Source organism: Chiloscyllium plagiosum, chromosome 9 (assembly GCF_004010195.1).
Source record: "Chiloscyllium plagiosum isolate BGI_BamShark_2017 chromosome 9, ASM401019v2, whole genome shotgun sequence".
Taxonomy (NCBI): Eukaryota; Metazoa; Chordata; class Chondrichthyes; order Orectolobiformes; family Hemiscylliidae; genus Chiloscyllium; species Chiloscyllium plagiosum.
The window spans coordinates 77,155,222-77,177,976 of NC_057718.1; the positions used below are offsets into that span (position 1 = coordinate 77,155,222).

A 22,755-nucleotide genomic window follows, 5' to 3' on the forward strand; every position below is an offset into this window, starting at 1 on the left:
GTTTATTGAAAAGGATAAATAATAAAGGCTATTGGCAGGGAACAATATAGTGGATTCAGAATATATGCAGAAAAACATCAACAGAGACTTTATTAGCTCAAAGACCTGCCCCATCCTTGGAATATTTCTGTCTTGTATTGCTTGACCAGCTTTGCCTCATTCTGCTATAATCCAAGATATATTGCATGGGGTTATTTGCCTTATTCCAAATGCCTTTTCTTTGCTGTCATAATTATTTGTTTCTGCTCTCTTTCTGAAAATGTTGTATAGTTCCTCTGTTGTTCGGATTCTTCTGATATATCACAGAACTAACCATTATTCATGTGTGAACCTCAACAGTGATTTACAGAGACTAATTTCAGTTCTGTTCTCACAAAATACTTAGCTTCCTTAGAGCCAGCTCTTGCCAGTAGGGTTGCTGAATCAAAATAAGGTGCACAATCCATTAGCTTGGCTTTTTACTTTTCTGAAAAAAACTGATGCTATTTGTGGTATACCTGCCATTCCTCTGACTGAGATAATTTAATGTTGAGCTCAGTAGGTGTAAAAACTAAAGAAGTTCTGATGTGACTCATTTACTGACTACATGGTCTCTTGGGCAATTATGTGTCTGTGTGTGGATGTGTGCAATTGTAAATATACATCTTTTGGTTAACTGTCCATTGCCTGTCTATTGAAAATCCAAGTTTATGCTGTTCTTCGTTTAGAAGCTGAATCTCCATCATTTCTGATCTGCCCAATAGATTTTTCAACATTCCCAAACACCCCAAAGTGTTTTGAAAAAAGTTAGTTGCATGGTATTCTCCATGTTCTGCTGGAAGATGGCCAGTTTGTGCTTTTCTAAACAAAAACTTAGGGGTAGGTTCTTTACTCAGCGAGTCGTGAGTTCATGGAATGCCCTGCCAGTAGCAGTGGTGGACTCTCCCTCATTATGGGCATTTAAGCGGGCATTGGATAGGCATATGGAGGATAGTGGGCTAGTGTAGGTTAGGTGGGCTTGGATCGGCGCAACATCGAGGGCCGAAGGGCCTGTACTGCGCTGTATTCTTCTATGTTCTATGTTCTATGTTCTAAAACAATCATGGAATGCGAGCATCGCTGGCTAGGCCACCATTTATTTCCATCCCTAATTGTCTAGAGGGCAGTTAAGAATCACCCGCGTTTCTTGGTCTGACCTACATGTGATTGCAGACACACAGCAAAGATTTCCTTCCCAAAGGGAATTAGTAAACCAAAAGGGTTGAATACCAATTAATGCCAAGTGGTTACAAGCTACCTATTAGTTTAGATTTTTATTACAGATATTTATTGAATTTGATTTTCCATCCAAATCTACCATGTTGAGATTGAAACTTATGTCTCCGGAGCATTCACTCAGAGTTCTGGATTACCAATCTGGTTGTGGATTTCTAGTCAGTTTGTATTTAAAAACGTTGTCTTCTATCACCAATATATGATAGTTGATTTAATGAATAAAGTTAGGTGTATAAGTGCTTTAAAAATCACCTACCTGCTCTTGTAATTGTATTTCTATTTTGAATTCCAGCAAGGTAAATGTGATAAATTTCTAATTTCTGTAGTAAAGGACAAATATGCCACATGAAATAAGGCTGGCTTCTCTTTGAGTGCAAATCCACAATGCAAAGCGGTTCATTCATCAGATCAATTTATCAATGAATTCACATACTTATTCAAGAATGCAAGGTGACATAAGATATCTAATGCATTAATGACTTGTCTAGGAGTAGATCCTCTGCCATTTTCTACGCCCTCATGGTTTTATGCTTCTTGGTTGCTTGCAGGTGCCTTTTCAATTTCATGTTGTCTAACTCCCCAGTCTTATTTGTCCTCTTGATTTACATTCGATCTTCCTTAAGTCATCTTCTTAATAAGGGCTCATGTATTAGAATACTCTACTCACTGATAATATTTCCTCCTTCACCATCCTGAGATCATCTTTACTGATCTTGTCTTATCACAAACTACTTTGTGCTTCCCTAGAGCCACAATTTGCAACTTTCTAGACTTTGGATGGTCTGTTTTCCTCAAGCTTGATGTTTCAGCCAGGTACAATAAGACATAGAATACAATATAGGATATAGAATGATGAAAAACAAGTAAATTGTTCTGCTCCCCATCCAAGAGCTAAAAAAATCTGAAACTGGATATGCTTTTCTAATAGATCATGAATTGTTCAAATACTTCAGCCTCTGGACCGACGTGTATTGTTTCATAAAAGTACTTACGATAATGTAATGTTGCAGCCACTTAAATGAACTTGAATTAAATCCCATATTTCTGTAGATGAGTGTATTCCTGAGGATGAAAACTGTCCTAGGAATCTTTCTCCAATCAATGAGGAAAAAGGTGAACTACAATTAGAGCAACATGCTGTCACTCCATTTGGCATTCAAAGAAATTCCAAGAAACCAGAGGGGCTAGAAGAAAGGTAAGAGCAAAGGATAGCTTATGTTGAATGTTTTCTCTTATATGACATCAGAAGTTTTTTTTAACTTGCAAGCATTTTTGGTTTGTCCTGCATTTTTGTGTCACAATTTAGCCATACTGTATCTGAAGTATCTTAGTTTGAAATACTTGGAGGGACAATTATTAGTTATTAATTAGATTATAGTTAATACAGATCTATGAATTATAGGTGACACAATTGTACCAGATGATCTGACCTTGCCCCCGTCTATGTTTTGGGCTTGCAACTCAGACCTGCCCTACACATTTACCTGACTATTCCCATGACAAACTCAATTAGAAGTGATAGAATTGTTTGAAAGTATGAAGAGGTTAAATAGAGTAAATAATGATAAATTATCTCTAATGGTTATAAGCTTGATAACACAGGGCAATTGGCCAAACAAAGAGAAAATATAAGGGAGAACCTTTTTAATGCAATGAGCAGTTAAGACTTTGAATGTACTGTCTGACCGATGGTGAAGTAGATTCATTAGCAGCTTTAAAAAGAGAAAGAGTGGAGAATGGAATTAACTGCTTTGCTCTTCAGAAAGTTGTAAAAGGTTAATGGACAAAATAATCTATTGTCCTAGCATTCGTTGATTCTAAAAATTAATCCCAAAGGATGCTTTTCTTTGCTTACTGCTCAATTGCTATTTATGCTGACCCTCTTCATTGCCGTAACCCACACTTCTGTTAGCCAACTCCCTATCCAACCATTCAGTATTCTTCAATCTTGCTGCTGTCTTGCTACCTCCCTGGGCCTGCCAGCCTGTTAGCCAAGACCACATCTTGTTTCAGCTCTGGCTTATCATGACTAGTAACCCCAATTGTCCCTTTCTTTTATAGTGCATTCACTAGGGATGAATTTACTATTTTTTTTTCCTTCATGCAGCTCATAGTTATAGAGTTTCACAGCATGGAAACAGACCCTTTGGTCCAACTCATTTAATGACGACTGTATAGCTTAAATTAGTCTAGTCCCATTTGCTAGGACTTGGACCTTATGCCTCTAAACCCTTCCTATTCATATATCCAACCAGATGTCTTTTGAATGTTGTTATTGTACCAGCCTCCACCACTTCCTCTGGTAGCTTGTACCATACATGCATTAGCCTCTGCATGAAAAAGTTATCCCTTGGGTTCCTTTTAAATCTCTCTCCTCTCACCTTAAGCCTCTGCCCTCTAGTTTTGGACTCCCCTACCCCCTGAAAAAGACCTTGTCTGTTGACCCTAACCATGCTCCTCATGATTTTATAAACCTCGATAAGATCACCCCTAAGCCTCAAATGCTCCAAGGAAAATAGCCCCGGCCTATTCAGCCTCTTCCCCACAGCTCAAACCATCCAACCCTGGCAACATCCTTGTAAGTCTTTTCTGAGCCCTTTCACAAGTTTCATAACAGCAGTCTCTCTCCAGAATGCCTTATCATCCCAGTGCTTTCTGACCTTACTTGACTCCAAGTCATTCAGCATCATGACTTTAACATTTTCATCATTGTTTTCAACTTTCACATAGTCTTGTCCATTCTTACCTCTCTAATCTAATCCGGACCAACAATCCTGCAAAATATTGGCATCCTTTTCATTTTGGCCTCTTGTACATCCTCAGTTATTTTACCTAACCAATGGTGCCCTTGCCTTTAGTTGTTTCGGCTCTAAGTTTTGGATCACTCTTTCAACAACTTCTGCCTCTCTACCTCACTTTACTCTTGTAAGATTTTTCTGAAAATTAGGGAGAGGTTTTCACTTTCTACATGTATGAACCAGTTTACCATTGTTTATTTGATGATGTATGGGAACAGTAAGTGTAGCCAAGAGTTGTAGCGGTGTAGCAGCTTTAAGAACAGAATAGAGGTTAAATGAATTTATGGATAACCTTGAGAAGCAGGGGATGAAAAGATTATGCAGATTTGATATAGGGTTCTTCACATCAGTGCAGAAAGAATAAAAGATGTGTACGGGAAGCTTTCCTTGATACTCCTGGTGAGGTCATTAAATTTCGTTCTACAATGCACCTAGAATTTGAAGAAAATGTTGCTCACATTTACATAGGGGCCTTGTCTGATGGTGTCCATTCATTAACTCACCAGCTGACCATGAAAGGAATAGAAAATCTCACACCTCTTGTGAGCTACTCATTCAGCAAATATTTTAAATTTAGGTACATAAAAACAACTACTATGCAATACAATTCTACAAATTCTATTTTAACAGTTGCTCTGAAAATATGTAATTAAAGATTTGAAGAATCATTTGAAGATTTGTTTGAAGACTTGGTAGGAGTTTACATTGAACTGATGGTTAACAATTTCTGGTCTCACACATTCTTACAGCATCACCTCCATGCAAAGTGTTTACTTGATAGTAGCTGGGGAAAGTTCAGTCATTTACAGCCATAGGTTGTCATGGTATAATGGAATGCCAACATCCTGTGCCAGAAAGTCACCCTGTCCATTTTGATTTTAACATTTAAATTATATTTACAAAATGTTAATCAGCAAGTACAGCATAAAGACTAAGGGGATAATTTTAAATAGTAGAAGTATGTTGTACTAAGCATTTCTGGAATAGACTTCATTCTTCACAGAACAGCTCACCCATTTGTTTGGCTGTCTGAAAGTTTTGATACATGTCTGAGTTATTGAGTATCTTCCAAGGCACTATTGGATTCTGTACTGCAGGGTTCATTTATGAAGCTGTGCTAGGTAGACATTGCCCACTTTTATGGCTTAGCTGACTTCCAAACCACTAATAGATTCTGCTGGGAGAGTTTGGTTACACAGCTGTTCTGGTGAACTTGAGTTTGTTATTTTGACAAATTTATAAGCTTTTAATAAGATAGTTGCTTTCCTAGTACATATTCAAATGATTTGTATGTACTTGGTCAAATGTATAATCACCTAAAAGACTTCCAAGTGTTAACTAGACATTGGGTAAGGAAAGGTGAGGTGAGGTGGAGATTGAGGAAAGAGTAGGAGGGTGAGTGACTCTTACAGTAGTCTGTAAAGATTGTCTTATGTTGCTATGAATGGAAGCTGTCCTTTTACCTAAAACACTGAGAATCCTGGAGAAACTCAGCAAGTCCAGTATGAGTCTTCTTCAGAACAGATATCAGTCTGCCTCCATCCATGCCTTGGGCCTGTCAGGAATTGGCCTGACTCCCCTCATCCCAGGAGAACATCCCACCCGCTGTCATTGCCAGCATAGAGGTGGAGTTACAACATGTAGAAAATTCCGGAATCCAAATTCCCATTTCCATTTTGAAGCTTCAACCAGCCGGCAAGTACAACCAGCAAGGTGACAAATGATCAAATAAACTGCTTTTGTGATGTTTATTGAGGAATAAATATTGATCTGTACACTTCTTCCAAAAATTGTCATAAGACTTCTGTCTGCGAGAACAGATGGCGCATCATTTTAATGCCAAAAGACAGCACTGAGGAAGCACTAGGCTTGCGTAAATTACTTGAAACTACAAATATAAGGAAACTTGAAGTTTTCAGTTCACTCGTTTCTTTGTGTTTCTAGTTTTGTTCTGGACATATTGGACTAAATCTTACCAGATAAGAGCTGTGCCACTTCTGGCAGGTTTCATGAAGGATTTCTCTTCATGAGACCAGGCAAGTTCTGTCATGTTATCCTCCTAAGCTTGTCTCAGTAACTACGTGCTATGACCCAATGGCATCCTGCCTGTATATTCCCCAATTTTCTTGAGGTAGAAATACTCCCTACTGCCAGCACATCCTTGAATTTCCAGCGCCATCTTCAAAGGGCCATTGTGCAGACTGGAGTTCCCCATCTCTGTACATGTAGTGAACAAGTAACCACAAACCAATGCTTCTCAGGGCACATTGGTGAGAAGATTGCCCATACAAGTCTCACATCTATTACTGTTTAAGAACCAAGCTCCACAGCTCACTCATTCTTAGTCATATCCCATCTTACTATGCTGCCAAAGTCAATACTACACTTTCCTAAATCCCAGTGTAACCCAACTTCTTGCCATTATTTAATGTGGCACCTCACATACAGGGAAGCCTTCAAACAATTTAAAACATTTGTCTTTATTCAACAACAGTGGAAGCAAATAATAAACAGATAAACCAAAGCTGCAGTAAATGAATGATGACTCCACTTGGCTGTCAACTAATTGTACTAGGTTTTTAAATAAGTCTTGTCTGGCTTGTTGCACCTATCATTGCAGTATTCTACTATGCAGAAGGTGATGTTTGTCTTGCTCAATTTCCTCATCTTCCACCTCATGAGACTGCTACTGCTCTTCCAGCTATTCAATATTCATTGTATCCCCTCTTTGCCTGTTCCAGTTGTGCAGTATGCAGGACGCAGTTATTCAGCATGCTCTGTCTGGAGTGTGCTACAAGATCTTTTGAGACAGATCCAAGTTTCAGTACCTCATCTTCAAGAGGCCCATCATCTTGTCCACAATGGCACTGATTAAAGAAGGGGCTATATTGTATCTACATGGTGTCTTCAGCAGTTGCTTAATGGAGTCATCAGCCATGGTTGCAGACCCTTGTCTCCCAGTAACCAACACTGTAAGGCACCTGGCTCTCCAACTGACACAGCAACAAGGGAGTCCTCAAATGTAGGCATCATGGTAGATCCCAGGGTACCTTGTACAGACCTCTAAGATGTGGTACCAATGATTGCAGCTGACTTGCACATTGATAGAATGGAACCCTTGCATGAATTCAGCTGCATTTGATATGACACTCATTGTGCAATATGTTGTGGAGGTGCCAGTTTTGGACTGGGGTGGATAAAGTCAGAAGTCACGCAACATTAGGTTATAGTGCATCTGACAAAGGGGCTGTGCTCTGAAAGCTTATGTGATTTCACATAAACCTGTTGGACTCTAAGCTGGTGTTGTGTGACTTCTGACTAAGTGCAACATGTGAACAGTCTACTGCACCTGGGGAATCTAGCTATATTGGTAAAGCCTACTGGTAAAGCCCAACTCTGACCTTGACATTGGGAAGTAAGATAACACAGTGTGATCTGACACAAATTGTTTTGGTAACAGCCTCAATACATTTGTGGATTGAGGATTGATAGTCTCACATATGGCCCCAGTAAGTCCTCGGAAGAAGCCAATTGCACAAACGTTTAGTGCAGCTATCATTTTGCCACACACTGGGACAGAATGGCCACCCACTCGTTTAGGCTGTAGGACTTGCTTCAGCAGGGTTTATTGTCACTGCTGCTTTAGTACAACAAAGGCAAAGAGAAATGGAGGAGGAACAGATGCACCAGCAATCTCAGGACCAGCAGCAACCTCCAGCAGCTGCTGAACAGCTGAAGAAGTCACTGCTGAAGGGCCCATTAGGATTAGGAGATACAGAAAAGCCCTCAATGCCATTTCAAGACAAACAAGTCTTGGCAACATACCTTAGCATTACTCACCATTGTGCTGGAAAGTCTATCCCCACAGAGGTGGTGACTGCTGACAACAGCACCCCTTTCCTTTCCTCCACGGTATCCCATGTCCTCCCATTTACTATCGCCTCCTCCACCTACATGTTAATTTCCTATTTTCATCACTCTTATCCCCTCTGCCATCCAAGTTACCTCTAATTCCCAACATTTATTTCTCCAACTTCACTAACACAGAACAGACCCCTAGACCATGTCTTACCCAAAAGGAAACCTGACTATGTCCAGGCCCCTGACTAACAGCTGCTCCCCTTAGATTTTGAGACGTGCTCAATTGATTTATGTATTTGCTGCATTTACTGCTGATGCATGCTGAGATTGACATAGCATTAACTGTACAGCAACATGTCCATACCATGACAGATCACTTTTGACAACCATAATAAGCTGCCTGGTTTTGTGTCATTGCTAAACAGCAAGGTAAGACAGACAGCCTTTAAGCTTTGGCTGAGACAGGAAAATCCAAGTGAGCATCCAAGTCAGCAGAAAATGATTGAACATTAAGAAACAGAGCAAACTGCCCTGAGATGCTGCCTGGCCCATTCCGTGAGTTAAATGAGATATTATAGCCATTACAGAAACATGGCTAAGAGAGGGACAGGACTGGCAGCTTAATGTGCCAGGGTACAGATGCTTTAGGTGGGACAGAAGTGGTGGAAAGAGGGGAGGGGAAGTTGCATTTCTGATTAAGCTGAGTATCACAGCAGTAGTCAGAGATGAAATAACTGAAGGATCATCCAGTGAGGCTTTGTGGGTGGAGTTGAAAAATAAGAAGAGGATGGTAATGTCATTGGGGTTGTACTATAGACCCCTAAATCATCAGCAGGAATTAGATGAACAAATATGCAGGGAAACTGAGGAGACTTGCAGGAGTAAGAGGGTTGTTATAGTAGGGAATTTTAATTTTCGTGACAGACTGAGAATGCCAGAGCATTAAAGGTTTAAATGGGATGGAATTTGTTAAGTGCATTCAGGAAAGTTTCCTCAAGCAGCAAATAGAGGATCCTACTCAAGAAGGGGCAAAACTTGATCTACTCTTGAGAAATAGGGCAGGATAGGTGATGGAGATGACAGTGGAGGAGTACTTTGGGACCAGTGACCATAGTTCTATTAATTTCAAAAAAGTTATGGAGAAGGACAAAACTGATCCACAGGTTCAAGTTCTAAATTGGGGCAAGGCGATATTTGATGGAATTAGACAGGAGCTTGCAGGGGTTGATTGGATAGTTTGTTTGCAGGCAAAGGAACCTCCGGCAAGTGGGAGGCCTTTAAAAGTGAGATAGCTGGAGTTCAAGGTCTCTATGTACCTGTGAGGGTGAAAGGCAAAATTGGTAGGAAGAGGGAATCCTGGATGACGAGAGATATTGAGGATTTGACCAGAAAAAGGGAGACGTGGCTCAGGTACAGGCAGCTGGGATCCAGGAAGTGTAAAGGGAATACAGGAGTCTACTGGAGAAGGAAATCAGGAGGGTGAAATGGGGGCACAAAATAACATTAGCTGAGAAGATTAGGATGAATCCAAAGAGGTACTTTAAGTATATTAAAGGAAAAAGAATAACTAGAAAGACAATAAGGCCTTCAAGGAGCAAAGTGGACATGTATGTGTAACTGTAGGGGATGGGCAAGGTTCTCAATGACTATTTCTCCTCTGTGTTTATCATGGAGAAAGACATAAAGACTTGGGAACTTGGGGAAGTTAGTGGTGATGTCTTGGGGACAGTCCATATCACAGCAGAGGAGACGTTGGATGTATTAGAATGTATGAAGGTGGATAAATCTCGTGGTTCTGACCAGATATATCCAAGAAAATACAAGAGGCTAAAAAATAAATTGTGGGGGCCCTGGCTGGTATTTTTGCATCATCGTTAGCTCTGGGTGAGGTCCCGGAAGTCATGCCATTATTCAAGAAAAACTACATAGAAAAGCCTGGGAACTATACACCAGTAACCTAACATCTGGTGGTGGGTAAGTTACTTGAGAAGATTTTGAGGGATATGATACATATTTGGAAATATATCTCTTCTTTATTTCTAATCCTACCTCATCAAATCCTGTTTTATTCTATTTGGAAAGACAGGGTTTGATTAGGAGTAGTCAACATGGCTTTGTGAATGGGAGAATCATGCCTCACAAATTTGTTAGAGTTCTTTGATGAAGTGACCAGGAAGGTTGACAAGAGCAGAGTGATAGACATAGTCCATATGAATTTCAGTAAGGCCTTTGATGAGTTTCCACATGGTAGGTTGCTCTGGAAGGTTATGTGTCATATAGTCTACAGCAAGCTGGCAAATTGGATACAAAATTGGCTTGTTGGTAGGAAGCAGAGGGTAATAGTGGAAGGATGCTTGCTGGACAGGAGGCCTGTGACTAGTGGAGTGCCTCATGGGTCGGTGCTGAGCTCATTGCTGTTTGTTATCTATATTAATTATTTGGATGAGAACATACAAGGCATGATTAGTAAGCTTGCTGATAATACTAAAATTGGCGGTATCGTGGACAGTGAGGAAAGTTGTCAGAAATTGCATCAGGATCTTGATCAGCTGGGAAAGTGGGCCAACAAATGGTAAATGGAGTTTAATATAGATAAGTGTGAGGTCTTGTATTTTGGAAAGTCAAATCAGGGTGGGAGTTTCATGGTGAATGGAAGGGCCTTAAGGAGGATAGTGGATAGTGGAACAGAGCGATATTGGAGTTCAGGTTCACAGTTCTCTGAAAGTGGAATCACAGGGCAGTGCAGAAGGCTTTTGGCACACTGGCCTTCATCAGTCAGGGCATTGAGTATCGAAGTTGGGAAGTTATGTTGCCCAACTTGGAGTATTGTGTTCAGTTTTGGTCATCTTCTTATACGAAGAATGTTATTAAACTGGAAAGAATGCAGAAGAAATTGACAAGGATGTTGCCAGGACTCAATAGTCTGAGTTATAGGGATAGGTTAGACAAGCTAGGATGTTTCTCTTGAAAGTGTAGGAGACTGAGGGGGGAACCTTGTATAAGAGCATGCGTGGCCTGGATAGGGTGAATGCTCTCAGTATTTTTTCCAGGGTTGGGGACTGGAGGACGAGAGGGCATCAGTTTAAGGTTAGAGGGAAAAGAATAAAAAGGAACCTGAGGGGCAACTTTATTGCACAGAGAGTGGTAAGCATATGGAATGAACTGCCAATGGAAGTGGTTGAGGCAGGTACATTAATAACATTCAGAAGGCATTTGGACAAATACATGGATAGGAAAGGATTAAAAGTATGTGGGCCAAGTGCAGGGAAATAGGGTTAGCATGGACAGACATTTCGGTTGGCTTGGACCAGTTTGGGCCACGAGGCCTGTCTCCGTGTTGTAGGACTCTATGAGTCTATGACTAAACTTATGTGCAAAGTGTCCTTGCAACTGCATTCCAATGAAAGGTGCTGGTGTACTCCAAAGTGCAATATTGAAGTGTAGAACTGTACTGTAAGTGGATTAGAGGTGTACCATAAGAATTTCAGAAGGCTGTCATGTGTTAACTACCAAGGTTTGTGGAAAGGGGATGTGCGCAGTCAGTGCCCATACTGAGATATTGATGCCTAGTGATGGAGATCTATAGAGGCAAGCAGCATGTTCGAAATGTCAGAAATTATTGCCATCTAATATCCATCCAACAGAACAAAAGTAAGAAATTGCATAATAATGAAGTGAGATTAACTAATAATACGATGCTAATACATGAAAATAAGCCTCTTACTAATCCCCAGCAAAAATCCCATCTCACCGTTCAAGGTTTGCTTGGGAAGTGGGACTTTTTGCTTTTGAAATCAAGAAGCACCTTGCTGGCCATCTCATGTGATTTTCCCAACTTTTTTGCTGTGGCCAATTTCCTTTAGGTGCTGGAATTATTCTGCCCATTTCATTTTATTTTGGACAAGAATTTTCTATTTTGTGGTGGCTTTGTTTGAAGACCTTCCCTATATACTGTTAAAAATCACACAACAGCAGGTTATAGTCCAATAGGTTTCCTTGGAAGCACTAGCTTTCGGATCGCTGCTCCTTCACCAGACAGCTAACTGCTCCGAAAGCTAGTGCTTCCAAATAAACCTGTCGAACCAAAACCTGCTGTTGTGTGATTTTTAACTTTGTCCACCCCAGTCCAACACCTCTGTGACAAACTGTAAATTTATTTGATCAAACCACTGGAGTGAAATTTGAACCACAACGCCCTGTGTGAGAGAGATGAGTGTTACCATCTGAGCCGCAGCTGATAAAGCACAGTACTTAGGAGGTGGAGTGACCTGTAACAGTAAGGTTTTTACCTTTTCTTACATTTCTCAGGATTTAAAGGCAATTATCTTAATGAGCCAAGAGAAATTGTTTTGCTGCACTTCAGTTTCATTTTGGAATACTGCTACTTTTGAGAATGTACCAAATCATTTATCATTAACAGAGGAGTAGACAATAAAGCCAAAGAATGCAAACTAAGTCAATTTGTTAACATACTTGATCTGCAGCAAGTCTAAAAATGCAAAAATTTCTTATGATCCATCATCCAGGAAATTTCTCCACAAATGCTGTTTGACCTTTTGAGATTTTGCAGTATTTTCAGTTTTGATGTTGTTTGACTCACTCTCAGGAGTAAGACTCTACTTATACTTTTTGCTAATAGAGATTCCCAGAAATTTCCCATATTAGAACAGGATGTAAATATAACCCACTTATTGTTTCTCCCAGACCCATCAGACCTGGAATTAGTGAAAAGCAAAAGACTTTTGAAGATTTTGTTGAAGAACTACTTAAGGTCGATTCAGAATTAATTCAACAGGATCCGCAGGTAACAAAGCTATTTTCCAAAGCTATGTACCAAACACAATTGAGTTGTTGGTTAAAGTGATTTTATACTTTCAACATTTAAGAAAGATGTATAGAAATTAAGTATTAACTATTGAAAGAAGGATCAGCATCAGTCAGGGAGAGGTTGGATTTTAGTGCCAACAATGAGTGTGTTGATTATTACTGGGAAGTTAAAATATTAAATATTTCAAACCTGAACGTAATTTATTTGAACTACCCTTTTTCAAGTTTTAGTGGAAGTGAGATGGAGGGATATGGGCAAGTAACTAACTTGTTCCCAGGAGATATATAGGAAGGCAAGGATATTGCTAAGGTTGGAGGATTTGAGCAATAGGAAGAGGCTAGCGAGTTTTGAAATGTAAGTTTGCTCGCTGAGCTGGAAGATTCATTTTCAGAAGTTTCATTACCATACTAGGTAACATCATCAGTGAGCCTCTGGTGGAGCACTGATGTTAGTGATCTGCTTTCGATTTAGGTGTTTAGGTTTCCTTGGGTTGGTGATGCAATTTCCTGTGGTGATGCAATTTCCTGTGGTGACATCATTTCCTGTTCTTCTTCTCAGAGGATGGTAAATGGGGTCTAAATGTTTGTTGATAGAGATCCAGTAGGAATGTCATGCTTCTAGGAATTCCTGTGCTTGTCTCTGTTTGGCTTGTACTAGGATGGATGAGTTGTCCCAGTCGAAGTGGTGTCCTTCCTCATCTATATGTAAGGATACTCGTGAGAATGGGTCATGTCTTTTTGTGGCTAGTTGCTCACTGGCTGGGGTAACTAGGGAGAGAATAGGGCCCCTCAAAAATCAGCAAGGCTGTGGATGTGTGGAGCTACAGGAGATGGGGAGATACTAAATGAGTATTTTGCATCAGTATTTACTGGGGAGAAGGACATGGAAGATATAGAATGTGGGGAAATAGAATGTGACATCTTGAAAAATGTCCATATTACAGAGGAGGAAGTGTTGGATGTCTTGAAATGCATAGAAGTGGAAAAATCCCCAGGACATGATCAGGTGTTTCCTAGAATCCTGTGGAAAGCTAGGGAAGTGTTTGCTGAACTCCTTGCTGAGATATGTGTATCATTGATAGTCAAAGTAAGGTGCTGGAAGACTGGAGGTTGGTTAATGTGGTACCACTATTTAAGAAAAGTGGAAGGAAAAGCCAGGAAACTATAGACCAGTGAGCCTGACTTCAGTGATGGGAAAGTTGTTGAAGGGAATCTTGAGGGACAGGATTTATATGTATTTGGAAAGGCAAAAATTGATTAGGGATAGTCAGCATGGCTTTGTGCATGGAAAATCATGTCTCATGAATGTGATTTGAGTTTTTTGAAGAAGTAACAAAGAGTATTGATGAGGCCAGAGTGGTGGACGTGATCTATATGGAATTCAGTAAGGCATTTGACAAGGTTCCCGTGGGAGACTGGTTAGCAAGGTTAGATCTCATGGAATACAGGGAGAACTAGCCATTTGGATATAGAACTAGCTCAAAGGTATCAGACAAGGGATGGTGGTAGAAGGTTGCTTTTCAGACTGTAGGCCTGTGACCAGTGGAGTGCCACAAGGTTCAGTGCTAGGTACACTACTTTTCGTCATTTATACAAATGATTTGGTTGTGAACATAGGAGGTAATGTCAGTAAGTTTGCAGGTGACACCAAAATTGGAGGTGTACTGGACAGTGAAGAAGGTTACCTCAGAGTACAACAGAATTTTGATCAGATGGGCTAATGGGCTGAGGAGTGGGAGATGGAATTTAATTTAGATAAATGCAAGGTGCTGCATTTTGGAAAAGCAATTTAGAGCAGGACTTATACACTTATTGGAAAGGTCTTGGGGAGTGTTACTAAACAAAGGGACCTTGGAGTGCAGGTTCATACTTCCTTGAAAGTCAAGTCACAGGTAGATAAGATAGTGAAGAAGGCATTTGGTATGCTTTCGTTTATTGGTGTGAGCATTCAGTATAAGAGTTGTGAGGTCGTGTTGTGGCTATACAGGACATTGATTAGGCCACTTTTGGAATATTGCATGCAATTCTGATCTCCTTCCTATCGGAAGGATGTTGTGAAACTTGAAAGGGTTCAGAAAAGAGTTCCAAGGATGTTGCCAGGGTTGGAGGATTTGAGCTATCGGGAGAGACTGAATAGGCTGTGGCTGTTTTCCCTGGAATGTCAGAGGTGGAGGGGTGACCTTTTAGAGTCTTATATAGTCATGAGGGGCATAAATAGACAAAGTCTTTTTCCCTGCGGCGGGGGAGTCCAGAACTAGAGTGCATAGGTTTAGGGTGAGAGGGGGAGGATATAAAAGGGACCTAAGGGGCAGCTTTTTCACACAGAGGGTGGTACGTGTATGGAATGAGCTGCCAGAGGAAGTGGTGGAGGCTGGTAAAATTGCAACATTTAAAAGGCATCTGGATGGGTATAATAACAGGAAGGGTTTGGAGGGATATAGACTAAATGCTGGCAAATGGGACTTGATTAATTTAGGATATCTGGTCGGCATGTACGAGTTGGACTGAAGAGTCTATTTCTGTGCTGTATATCTCTATGACTGTATATGACTCTCTTTAGATTATGCATCATTTTTGAACTGTTGTAATAAACTACCTTAAAACCATTTATTAATTCTTGACCACCTATTTTGGGTAATTTTTGATTCTCAAATTTTATAACTCAATCCAACATTCCTTTCCCATAATAGGACTTCCTACCCTCAAGTCATAATATGACAGACCTGGCCTTATTAATTTCCCCCAGTCCTTCCATTTCCCAGCAGCCCAGCATGGTAACAAGGCCTATCCACTTGACAGCAAGCCAACCCCTCAATCTGGCTGATCCCCATCTGGAAAATGGAAACAAAAATGTGTTAATTGGATATTATTGTTAACTTCTGCAGGACCTGAGGCAAAGCTAATCTTCTTTTATTCCTGAATGAAAAACAGCTCCTCTTCTGGTTCCCCAAATGTATCTGATCCAATAGACCAGAAAATATATTATAATCAGTACTAACTGATGTTACAGAATTTAGAGATCTGAGATGAAACATGGAATAAGGAGCAAATACTATTAAATAAATGAATTGGGTAATAGTGAATATCTTTATCTTCAAGACAGTGATAGCAAAATAGATTAGCTACACAGCACTGTCATCATAATTCAGTACTGCAAGAAATCTGCTTGGAGATGGAACTCAATCATTGTATACTGATTGTTGATCACTGTGCCCCACCTTTTATCCATTCTGAAAGCATGAAAGTGAACAATATTAACCAAAGGGTGTGATGTTCATAGTCGAGAGAGAGGTGCTGCAAAAGCACAGCAGGTCAGGCAGCATCCAAGGAGCATGAGAATTGATTTTTAGGGTATACGCCCTTCATCAGGAATCATGTTCATGGTCAATAACCTTTGCTTGGTCAAGTGGTAGCTGCCAGAAACTTTTGCTGGCATTAGTGGTGAAGAAATTTGCAGACTATTATCTAATCCGTGGCAACATTTTTTCTGTTACCTGCTGCATGGCCAGCATGTCATCTAGTTTGTTGCCAATGTCTCGCTTGGTTTGTCCCTGTTCTTTTAATGTACAATAGATCTTGTCTCACTTGCTATATCAATTATCTGGACAGAAGCATTTTTTCAAAATTCATTTGTAGGACAAGGGCATTGCTGGTTGGCCAGCCTTTATTGCTCAGCTGTAGCTGTCCTTGAAGGAGTTTTTTAACAATTTTTACAACTGAATGCCTTACGAGGCCATTTCAGAGGGTGATTGAGAGGCAATCACATTGCTGTGGGTTGGAGTCACATGTAGACCAGACCAGGTGAAGATGTCCGATTTCCTTCCCTGAAGGACATTAGTGAATCAGATAGGATTCTCTGACAATTGTTTCATGATCATCAGTAGATTCTTAATTACAGTTATCTTTTTATTCCACCATTTGCCACAGTAGCATTCAAACCCAGGTCCCTAGAACATTGACTGAGTTTCTGGATTAATAATCTAATGATGATACTACTAGGCCATTGCCTCTCCCACAGTAATGATAATGTAATTCCAACTCTTTAGTCACTCTGTATACATTACTAGATTCCTTCTTAGGAATGTGCTTCTCCATGTACAGACTTAGTTCTCTGTGTATCCTGTTCAGACTATTGTATGTCTAATGCTTTCATCATCAGTTACATCTTTGTCTCATTTACATTTACCTGTCCTCCAAGAAAGAAAATGCATATGCGTAAGGGTGAGACCAGAGCAGGGGCCGTAAGTTTAAGAAAATAAGCAATAAATTCACTATGGAATTTACCCGGTTATGACTTGCAAAGTGCCACAGGCATCAGTGTTGGTGCCTCAACAAATAGTTAGTTAGACAAAAAGACAGCGTAGCATGTCCAAAGTTTGCTGACAATGCAAAGCTAGGTGAGACTGCAGATGTGAGGAGGACACAGAAGCTGTAAAGACATTCCAACAGATTGGATGGGCAACAGGATGGGAAATGGAATATAATGTGGAAAAGTGAGGAGTCAATGGTGTCATGGTAAAGTTACTGAATTAGTAACCCAGAAACCTATGCTACTGTTGTAAGGATATAGGTTAAACTCCAGTACAGTAACTGTGCGTTCAATTAAAATTCAGTTAATAACTGTAAAATTGAAACGTTGAAACTATAGGAAAGGTTTGGAGGGATAGGGGTCAGGTGCAGACAGGTGGGACTAGTTTAGCTTGAGAACGTGTTCACCATGGACTGGTTGGATTGTTGTGAAACCCATTTGATCCACTAATATCCTTTAGCGAAGGAAATCTGTTGGTTTTATTTCCACATGACTCCAGACCCACAGCAGTGTCATTGGCTCTTAACTGCACTTTGAAGTAGTCTGGTAGTCATTCAGTTCAAGAGACATTTCAGGATAAAGAACAAATTCTAGCATTGCCAATGAAGCCCACATCCCATGATCCCATGAAACAAAGAATAAAAAATGTTCACTTTAGTTGTAAGAATGCCAAATTTCTTTTCAAAACAGTTTGAAGTTGTGTACAAAAACAGAAATTGCTGGAGAAACTCAGCAGGTCTAGTAGCATCTGTGCAGTGAAAGCAGAGTCAATGTTTCTGGTTCATTGACCCTTCATTGGAGAATTGAATGGTCACTGGACCCAAAATGCTAAGTTGCCAGACTTGCTGAATTTATAAAGTCATTAGATCATACAGAACAGAAAGTCTTTTCATTTCAACAAGTCCATGCTGAACATAATCCCAAACTATACCAGTCCCATCTGCCTGCTCCTGACCCATATCCCTCCAAACCTTTCCTATGTATGTACTTATCTAAATGTCTTTTAAATATTGTAATTGTAATCATAATTTCTATTTTTGTTTTAGAATTACAGCATCTGCAGTTTGATGTTTTATTTTAATATTGAACTTGGAAATGTTGACATTCAGAGAGCCTAAGTCTATTCATACAAGGAATTTGGAAAATCAGTATGCAGGTACAGCAAGTACTTGGGAAAGAAAATAGCATGTTAGGGTCTATTTTGACTCTTTTGTTCTTCTGAGAGTGCTTAGAATGTTGCTGCCCATAAGGAGGCATTAAAGCAAATAACATCGATGTAATTCTTGGGGGAGTTAGATAAGTTCATAATATAGAAAGGAAAAGAAGAATATGCTCATGGGGTTAGATGAAGAAAGATGAGAGGAGACTTTAATGGGATATAAACATAGGCATGGAAATAAATAATGGCCTGTTTCTCTTTCTGTAAATATTATATTTTGCTGTGTAAGGGCACATCAGAAAAATGAGAACAGGAGGTGCCTAGCATAGAGAAAGCGGTTTCAGCAGGAGATAGGTGTAGGCAAGTGTAGGTATGAGTATTTTTATTTGGAGTAAAAAGACTTTGTGATTTGAAGATTCAAAATCAATTTAGGATGAAATAATATGCTGAGGTTAAAAACATTATTGTTAAACCTGAGGCAGAAAATGAAGAGGGAATGGAATCAATGATCTGTTTATAGAATTTATGGCAGGGTTGATGGTGGCTTCAATCTTCTGATAATTTAACAAGAGACAGTTAAAGACTCATAACATAGTGACAGCAGAAAGTTGGTGGGATGTGGTGGAGAGAAAAGGGTGGTGAAGAAACCATTTGCATGTTTGTTTTCATTGCTCAGGTTGTTTAGTGTAGGAGTTGGGACATCATTTAAGATTGTACAAGACATTGGTGAGACCTCTTCTGGAGGTGTCCAGTTCTGGTTGCCCTGTTATAGGAAGGATCTTATTAAGCTGGAGAGGGTTCAGAAAATATTTACCAGGACATTGCCAGCAATGGAAGATTTGAGTTATGAGGAGAGGCTGGATAGGCTGGGACTTTTTTCACTGGAGCATAGGAAGTTGAGGGTGATGTTATAGAGATTTATATAATCATGAGATGTATGGATAAGGTGAATAGCAGGTGTCTTTTCCCTACAGTGGGGGAACTTAAAGATTAGGGGACTAGGAGATGTATTTTTAAGGTGAGAGGAGAAAGATTTTAAAAAGACATGAAGAGTAACTTTTTTACATTGGGTTATTCGTATGTGGAATGAACTTCTCGAGGAAGTAGTAAATGAGAGAAAATTACAATGTTTAAAAGATATTTGGGTAAGTACATGATTAAGAAATGTTTGGAGAGATATGGGCCAAGTGCAGGCAGGTGTGACTAGTTTAGTTTGTTCGGCATGGACTAGTTGGACCGAAAAGTAGGACTGTATGACTATGACTCTATAATTGGGAGTCATCAATATGCATTTTTATATTTTTTTAAATTTTCTCAGCTATACCTCACTCTTTCTCTGCCTGTCCCAAACAAAAGCATGTTTTCTAACACTTTCCCAACCTGATACCCATTTTTACTGCTAAAAATCTCCCCTCACCTGCCCCTTTCCAATTAAGCCCACTGTAGATTATTCTCATGATCCTTCATCTGCACTGAGATAGTTATCTTCCTTTGGGGGTCAGTCGGAGCAGCAACAGCAGCAACATCTGAGCAAAGGAGAACGAACCTGAGGGTTAACAGCAGCAGTGATAGCAGGATAAATATTTTAAGGTGTGGGGTCTGGACCAAGGTAAGTCTGAGCAGCGACAGCAGCAATAACAGAGTGAAGGAGTGCAAGTCTGGGTCTGTGTGGATCTGAATCTGGGGGGGCAGCTGTGGAGGTGACATTATGATTCAAAAAAGTGACATAGGCTTGGCTGCTCAGGAACCAGGTTTGCAGACTGAGTGAGAGTGGCTGGAGAGAGATAAAGTACTTACTTTTCATTGGTGTAGTCTACTAGGAATAAAGTGCAAGTGCAAGGGACCTGACTTTGGTGAAGAGTGAGTTAGGTTGTGTAATCAGTTCCTGAATTATCATCTGCAGTTGATAAGGCTGAGGAGAACTCAGCTTTGTGGAATGCTCCTCCTGCAATACATGGAAAATCAGAGACATTTCCATGGAGTAACGGATGGACTCACTATTAATCATTCATGGGTCTGAGAATGTTGTGGATAGCACACTTAGTGAGATAGTCACACCACTACTTATAGATACACAGATACAGAAGAGTTGGGTGACCACCAAGAAGACTAGTAAACATGGCCAGGTAGAGCAGGAATCCTCTGTGGCCATTCCCCTCTCAAACAGGTATAATGTTTTGGATACTGTTGAATGGATGGTCTCTCAGGAAAGTAGCAACAGCAACAAGATCAGTGGCACCAATGCTGACACTGTTGTATAGTGGGGAGATTGAAGTGTAGGTGAGCAGTATTGATGGATGAATCTACAGTCTGGGACATGGACAGATGTTTCTGTGGCTGCAAGAGAGACTCTAGGATGTTGTGTTGCTTCACTGGTGCCAGAGTTAAGGATGCTTCAGAGTAGGCAAGAGATATTCCGAAGAAGGAGGGTGAGCAGCCAGAGATTGTGGTCCATTTTGATACTAATGATATAGGGAAACAGAGAGATGTAAATGGAGTTCAGGAAATTAGGTAAGAAGGATGTCAGGATTACTACCTGTGCCACATTCCAGTGAGGCTAGGAATAGAAATATAGTACAATTAAAATGTGGCTAAAGAGCAGTTGTAGGAGGGAGAACTTTAGCCATGTAGATCATTAGGATGTCTTCCAGGGTAGATGGGTCTTGTATGAAAAAGACAGGTTGCACCTAAACTGGAGGTGTACCGATATCCTGGCAAGTGCTACACAGGGAGTGTTTAAACTAGGGTGGCAGGGAGGCAGGGACTAGAGCAGTAGGTCAGCAAGTAAAATAACTGAGGAGAAGTCAGAAACTAAGGCCAGTAAGATGAAGAGGAAGAACAAACTGAAGATGGTAGGACTGGCAGTCTGTGATGTACTCGTCTTAATCTGAGGAGTCTGACAGGTAAGGCAGATGAACTTAGAGTTTTGATTATTTCAAATAACCATGATGTTGTAGCCATTACAAAGACTTGGCTAAGAGAGAGAAAGAGAGAGAGAAACAAGACTGGCAAGTTAACGTTTCAAGCGAGACAGAGACTGATGTAAAAGATGTGGGGGAGTTATGTTTTTGATAAGGGAGAATATCACAGCTGTACTGATGGAGGACACCTTGAAGAGTACATCCGGCGAGGCCATATGGGAAGGGTAGGATTGTACCTAGAGTCTTTGATGGGATTGCACTACAAAGCTTCCAAAAGTGAGCGGGTGATAGAGAAACATGAATATGGACAGATTAAGGAAAAATGTTAAAACAGGATGGTTATTTTGGTGGGTGATTTTAATTTCCTCTATATTGACTGGAATTCATTTAGCATTAGGGGCTTGGATGGTGGGGCAATTTGTTAACTGTGTCCAGGATGGTTCTTTGAAACAAAATGTAAATAGTCCAATTAGGGGAAATCAACTAGGAGAAATTAAGGACCGCAGATGCTGGAGATCAGAGTCAAGAGTGTAGTGCTGGAAAAGCACAGCGAGTCAGGCAGCATCCAAGGAGCAGAAGAATCGACGTTTCGGGCAAAAGCCCTTCATCAGGAATGAGGCTTGTGAGCCAAGGGGTGGAGAGATAAATGGGGGCGGGGAAAGTGGGACTGGAGGGAAGGTAGCTAAGAGTGCAATAGGTGGATAGGTGGGGGTAATGGTGATAGGTCGGGGAGGAGGGTGGAGCGGATAGGTGGGAAGGAAGTTGGAAGGGAACGAGGGGTCTTAAAAAAATCCAGGCTCCCAATCGGCTGGGTTGATACCGAGATGAAAAGGGTATTGTGAGGCCTTTTTCTTTAAATGTAAACAGGTGAGACTTCAGGCGAAAGCTTTCATGTTTTAGAAGTAACCTGTATAATGAAAGAGAAGTGGTCAGTCCTGCAAGCTGAAGTCTTGGTTGAGTGAGTTCAGCAGTGGGCTATGTGGAAACAGGCTGCTAAACTCTCTGTCCTTCTAACTGCGACCTGTAAGCCTCTTTCATTTTTACTGTGTTTAAGGGGTTTGTTTATTGGGACTGTCGCACGTATTTTTCGGAACAGCATAATTAAGTCTAGTTTGGATAGACTGAGGTCTGTGGTATACTATATTCTATTCTTTGTGTTTCATTCCATAATTTTGTGAATAGATTTTTGTCTGTTTTAAAACTTGGTAGTCAACATAACTAACTTCGGGTAATTTTCACTGTACGCTTACCGAAACAAATTGCAAAGTTAGGGTCTGGGTTACTTGCTTAAGAATGTTTTGAATGATCTGACCTAATCCATAACACTGTATCAGGGTAAAGGAACATCTGGTATTTCGGCATCTTTTGAAGGCAAGTTGATTAGAGTTCAGGACCAGCATATATAGAGTCATAGAATCATAGAATCCTATAGCACAGAAACAGGCTTTTTGACTCAAACTGGTCCATGCTGATGAAAATGTTCATCCACGCTAAGCCCATTTCCCTGCACTTAGCACATATCCTGCTAAACCTTTCCTGTCCATGTGTTTGCCCAAATGCCTTTTAAATGTTGTTACTGTACCCGCCTCAACTACTTCTGCTGGCAGCTCATTCCAAATGCGTACT

The 22,755-nt window shown here is 40.4% G+C and overlaps 1 protein-coding gene across 1 annotated transcript in view; it reads left to right on the forward strand.

Moving 5' to 3' along the window:
• Positions 1–22,755, forward strand: part of LOC122553260 (centromere protein J-like) — a 68,869-nt gene that overhangs the window by 35,435 nt on the left and 10,679 nt on the right. Inside the window, exons 4-5 of the mRNA XM_043696845.1 lie at positions 2,305–2,449; positions 12,618–12,717. Coding sequence (XP_043552780.1) covers positions 2,305–2,449; positions 12,618–12,717 — 245 coding nt within the window. The remainder of the gene's footprint in view (positions 1–2,304; positions 2,450–12,617; positions 12,718–22,755) is intronic.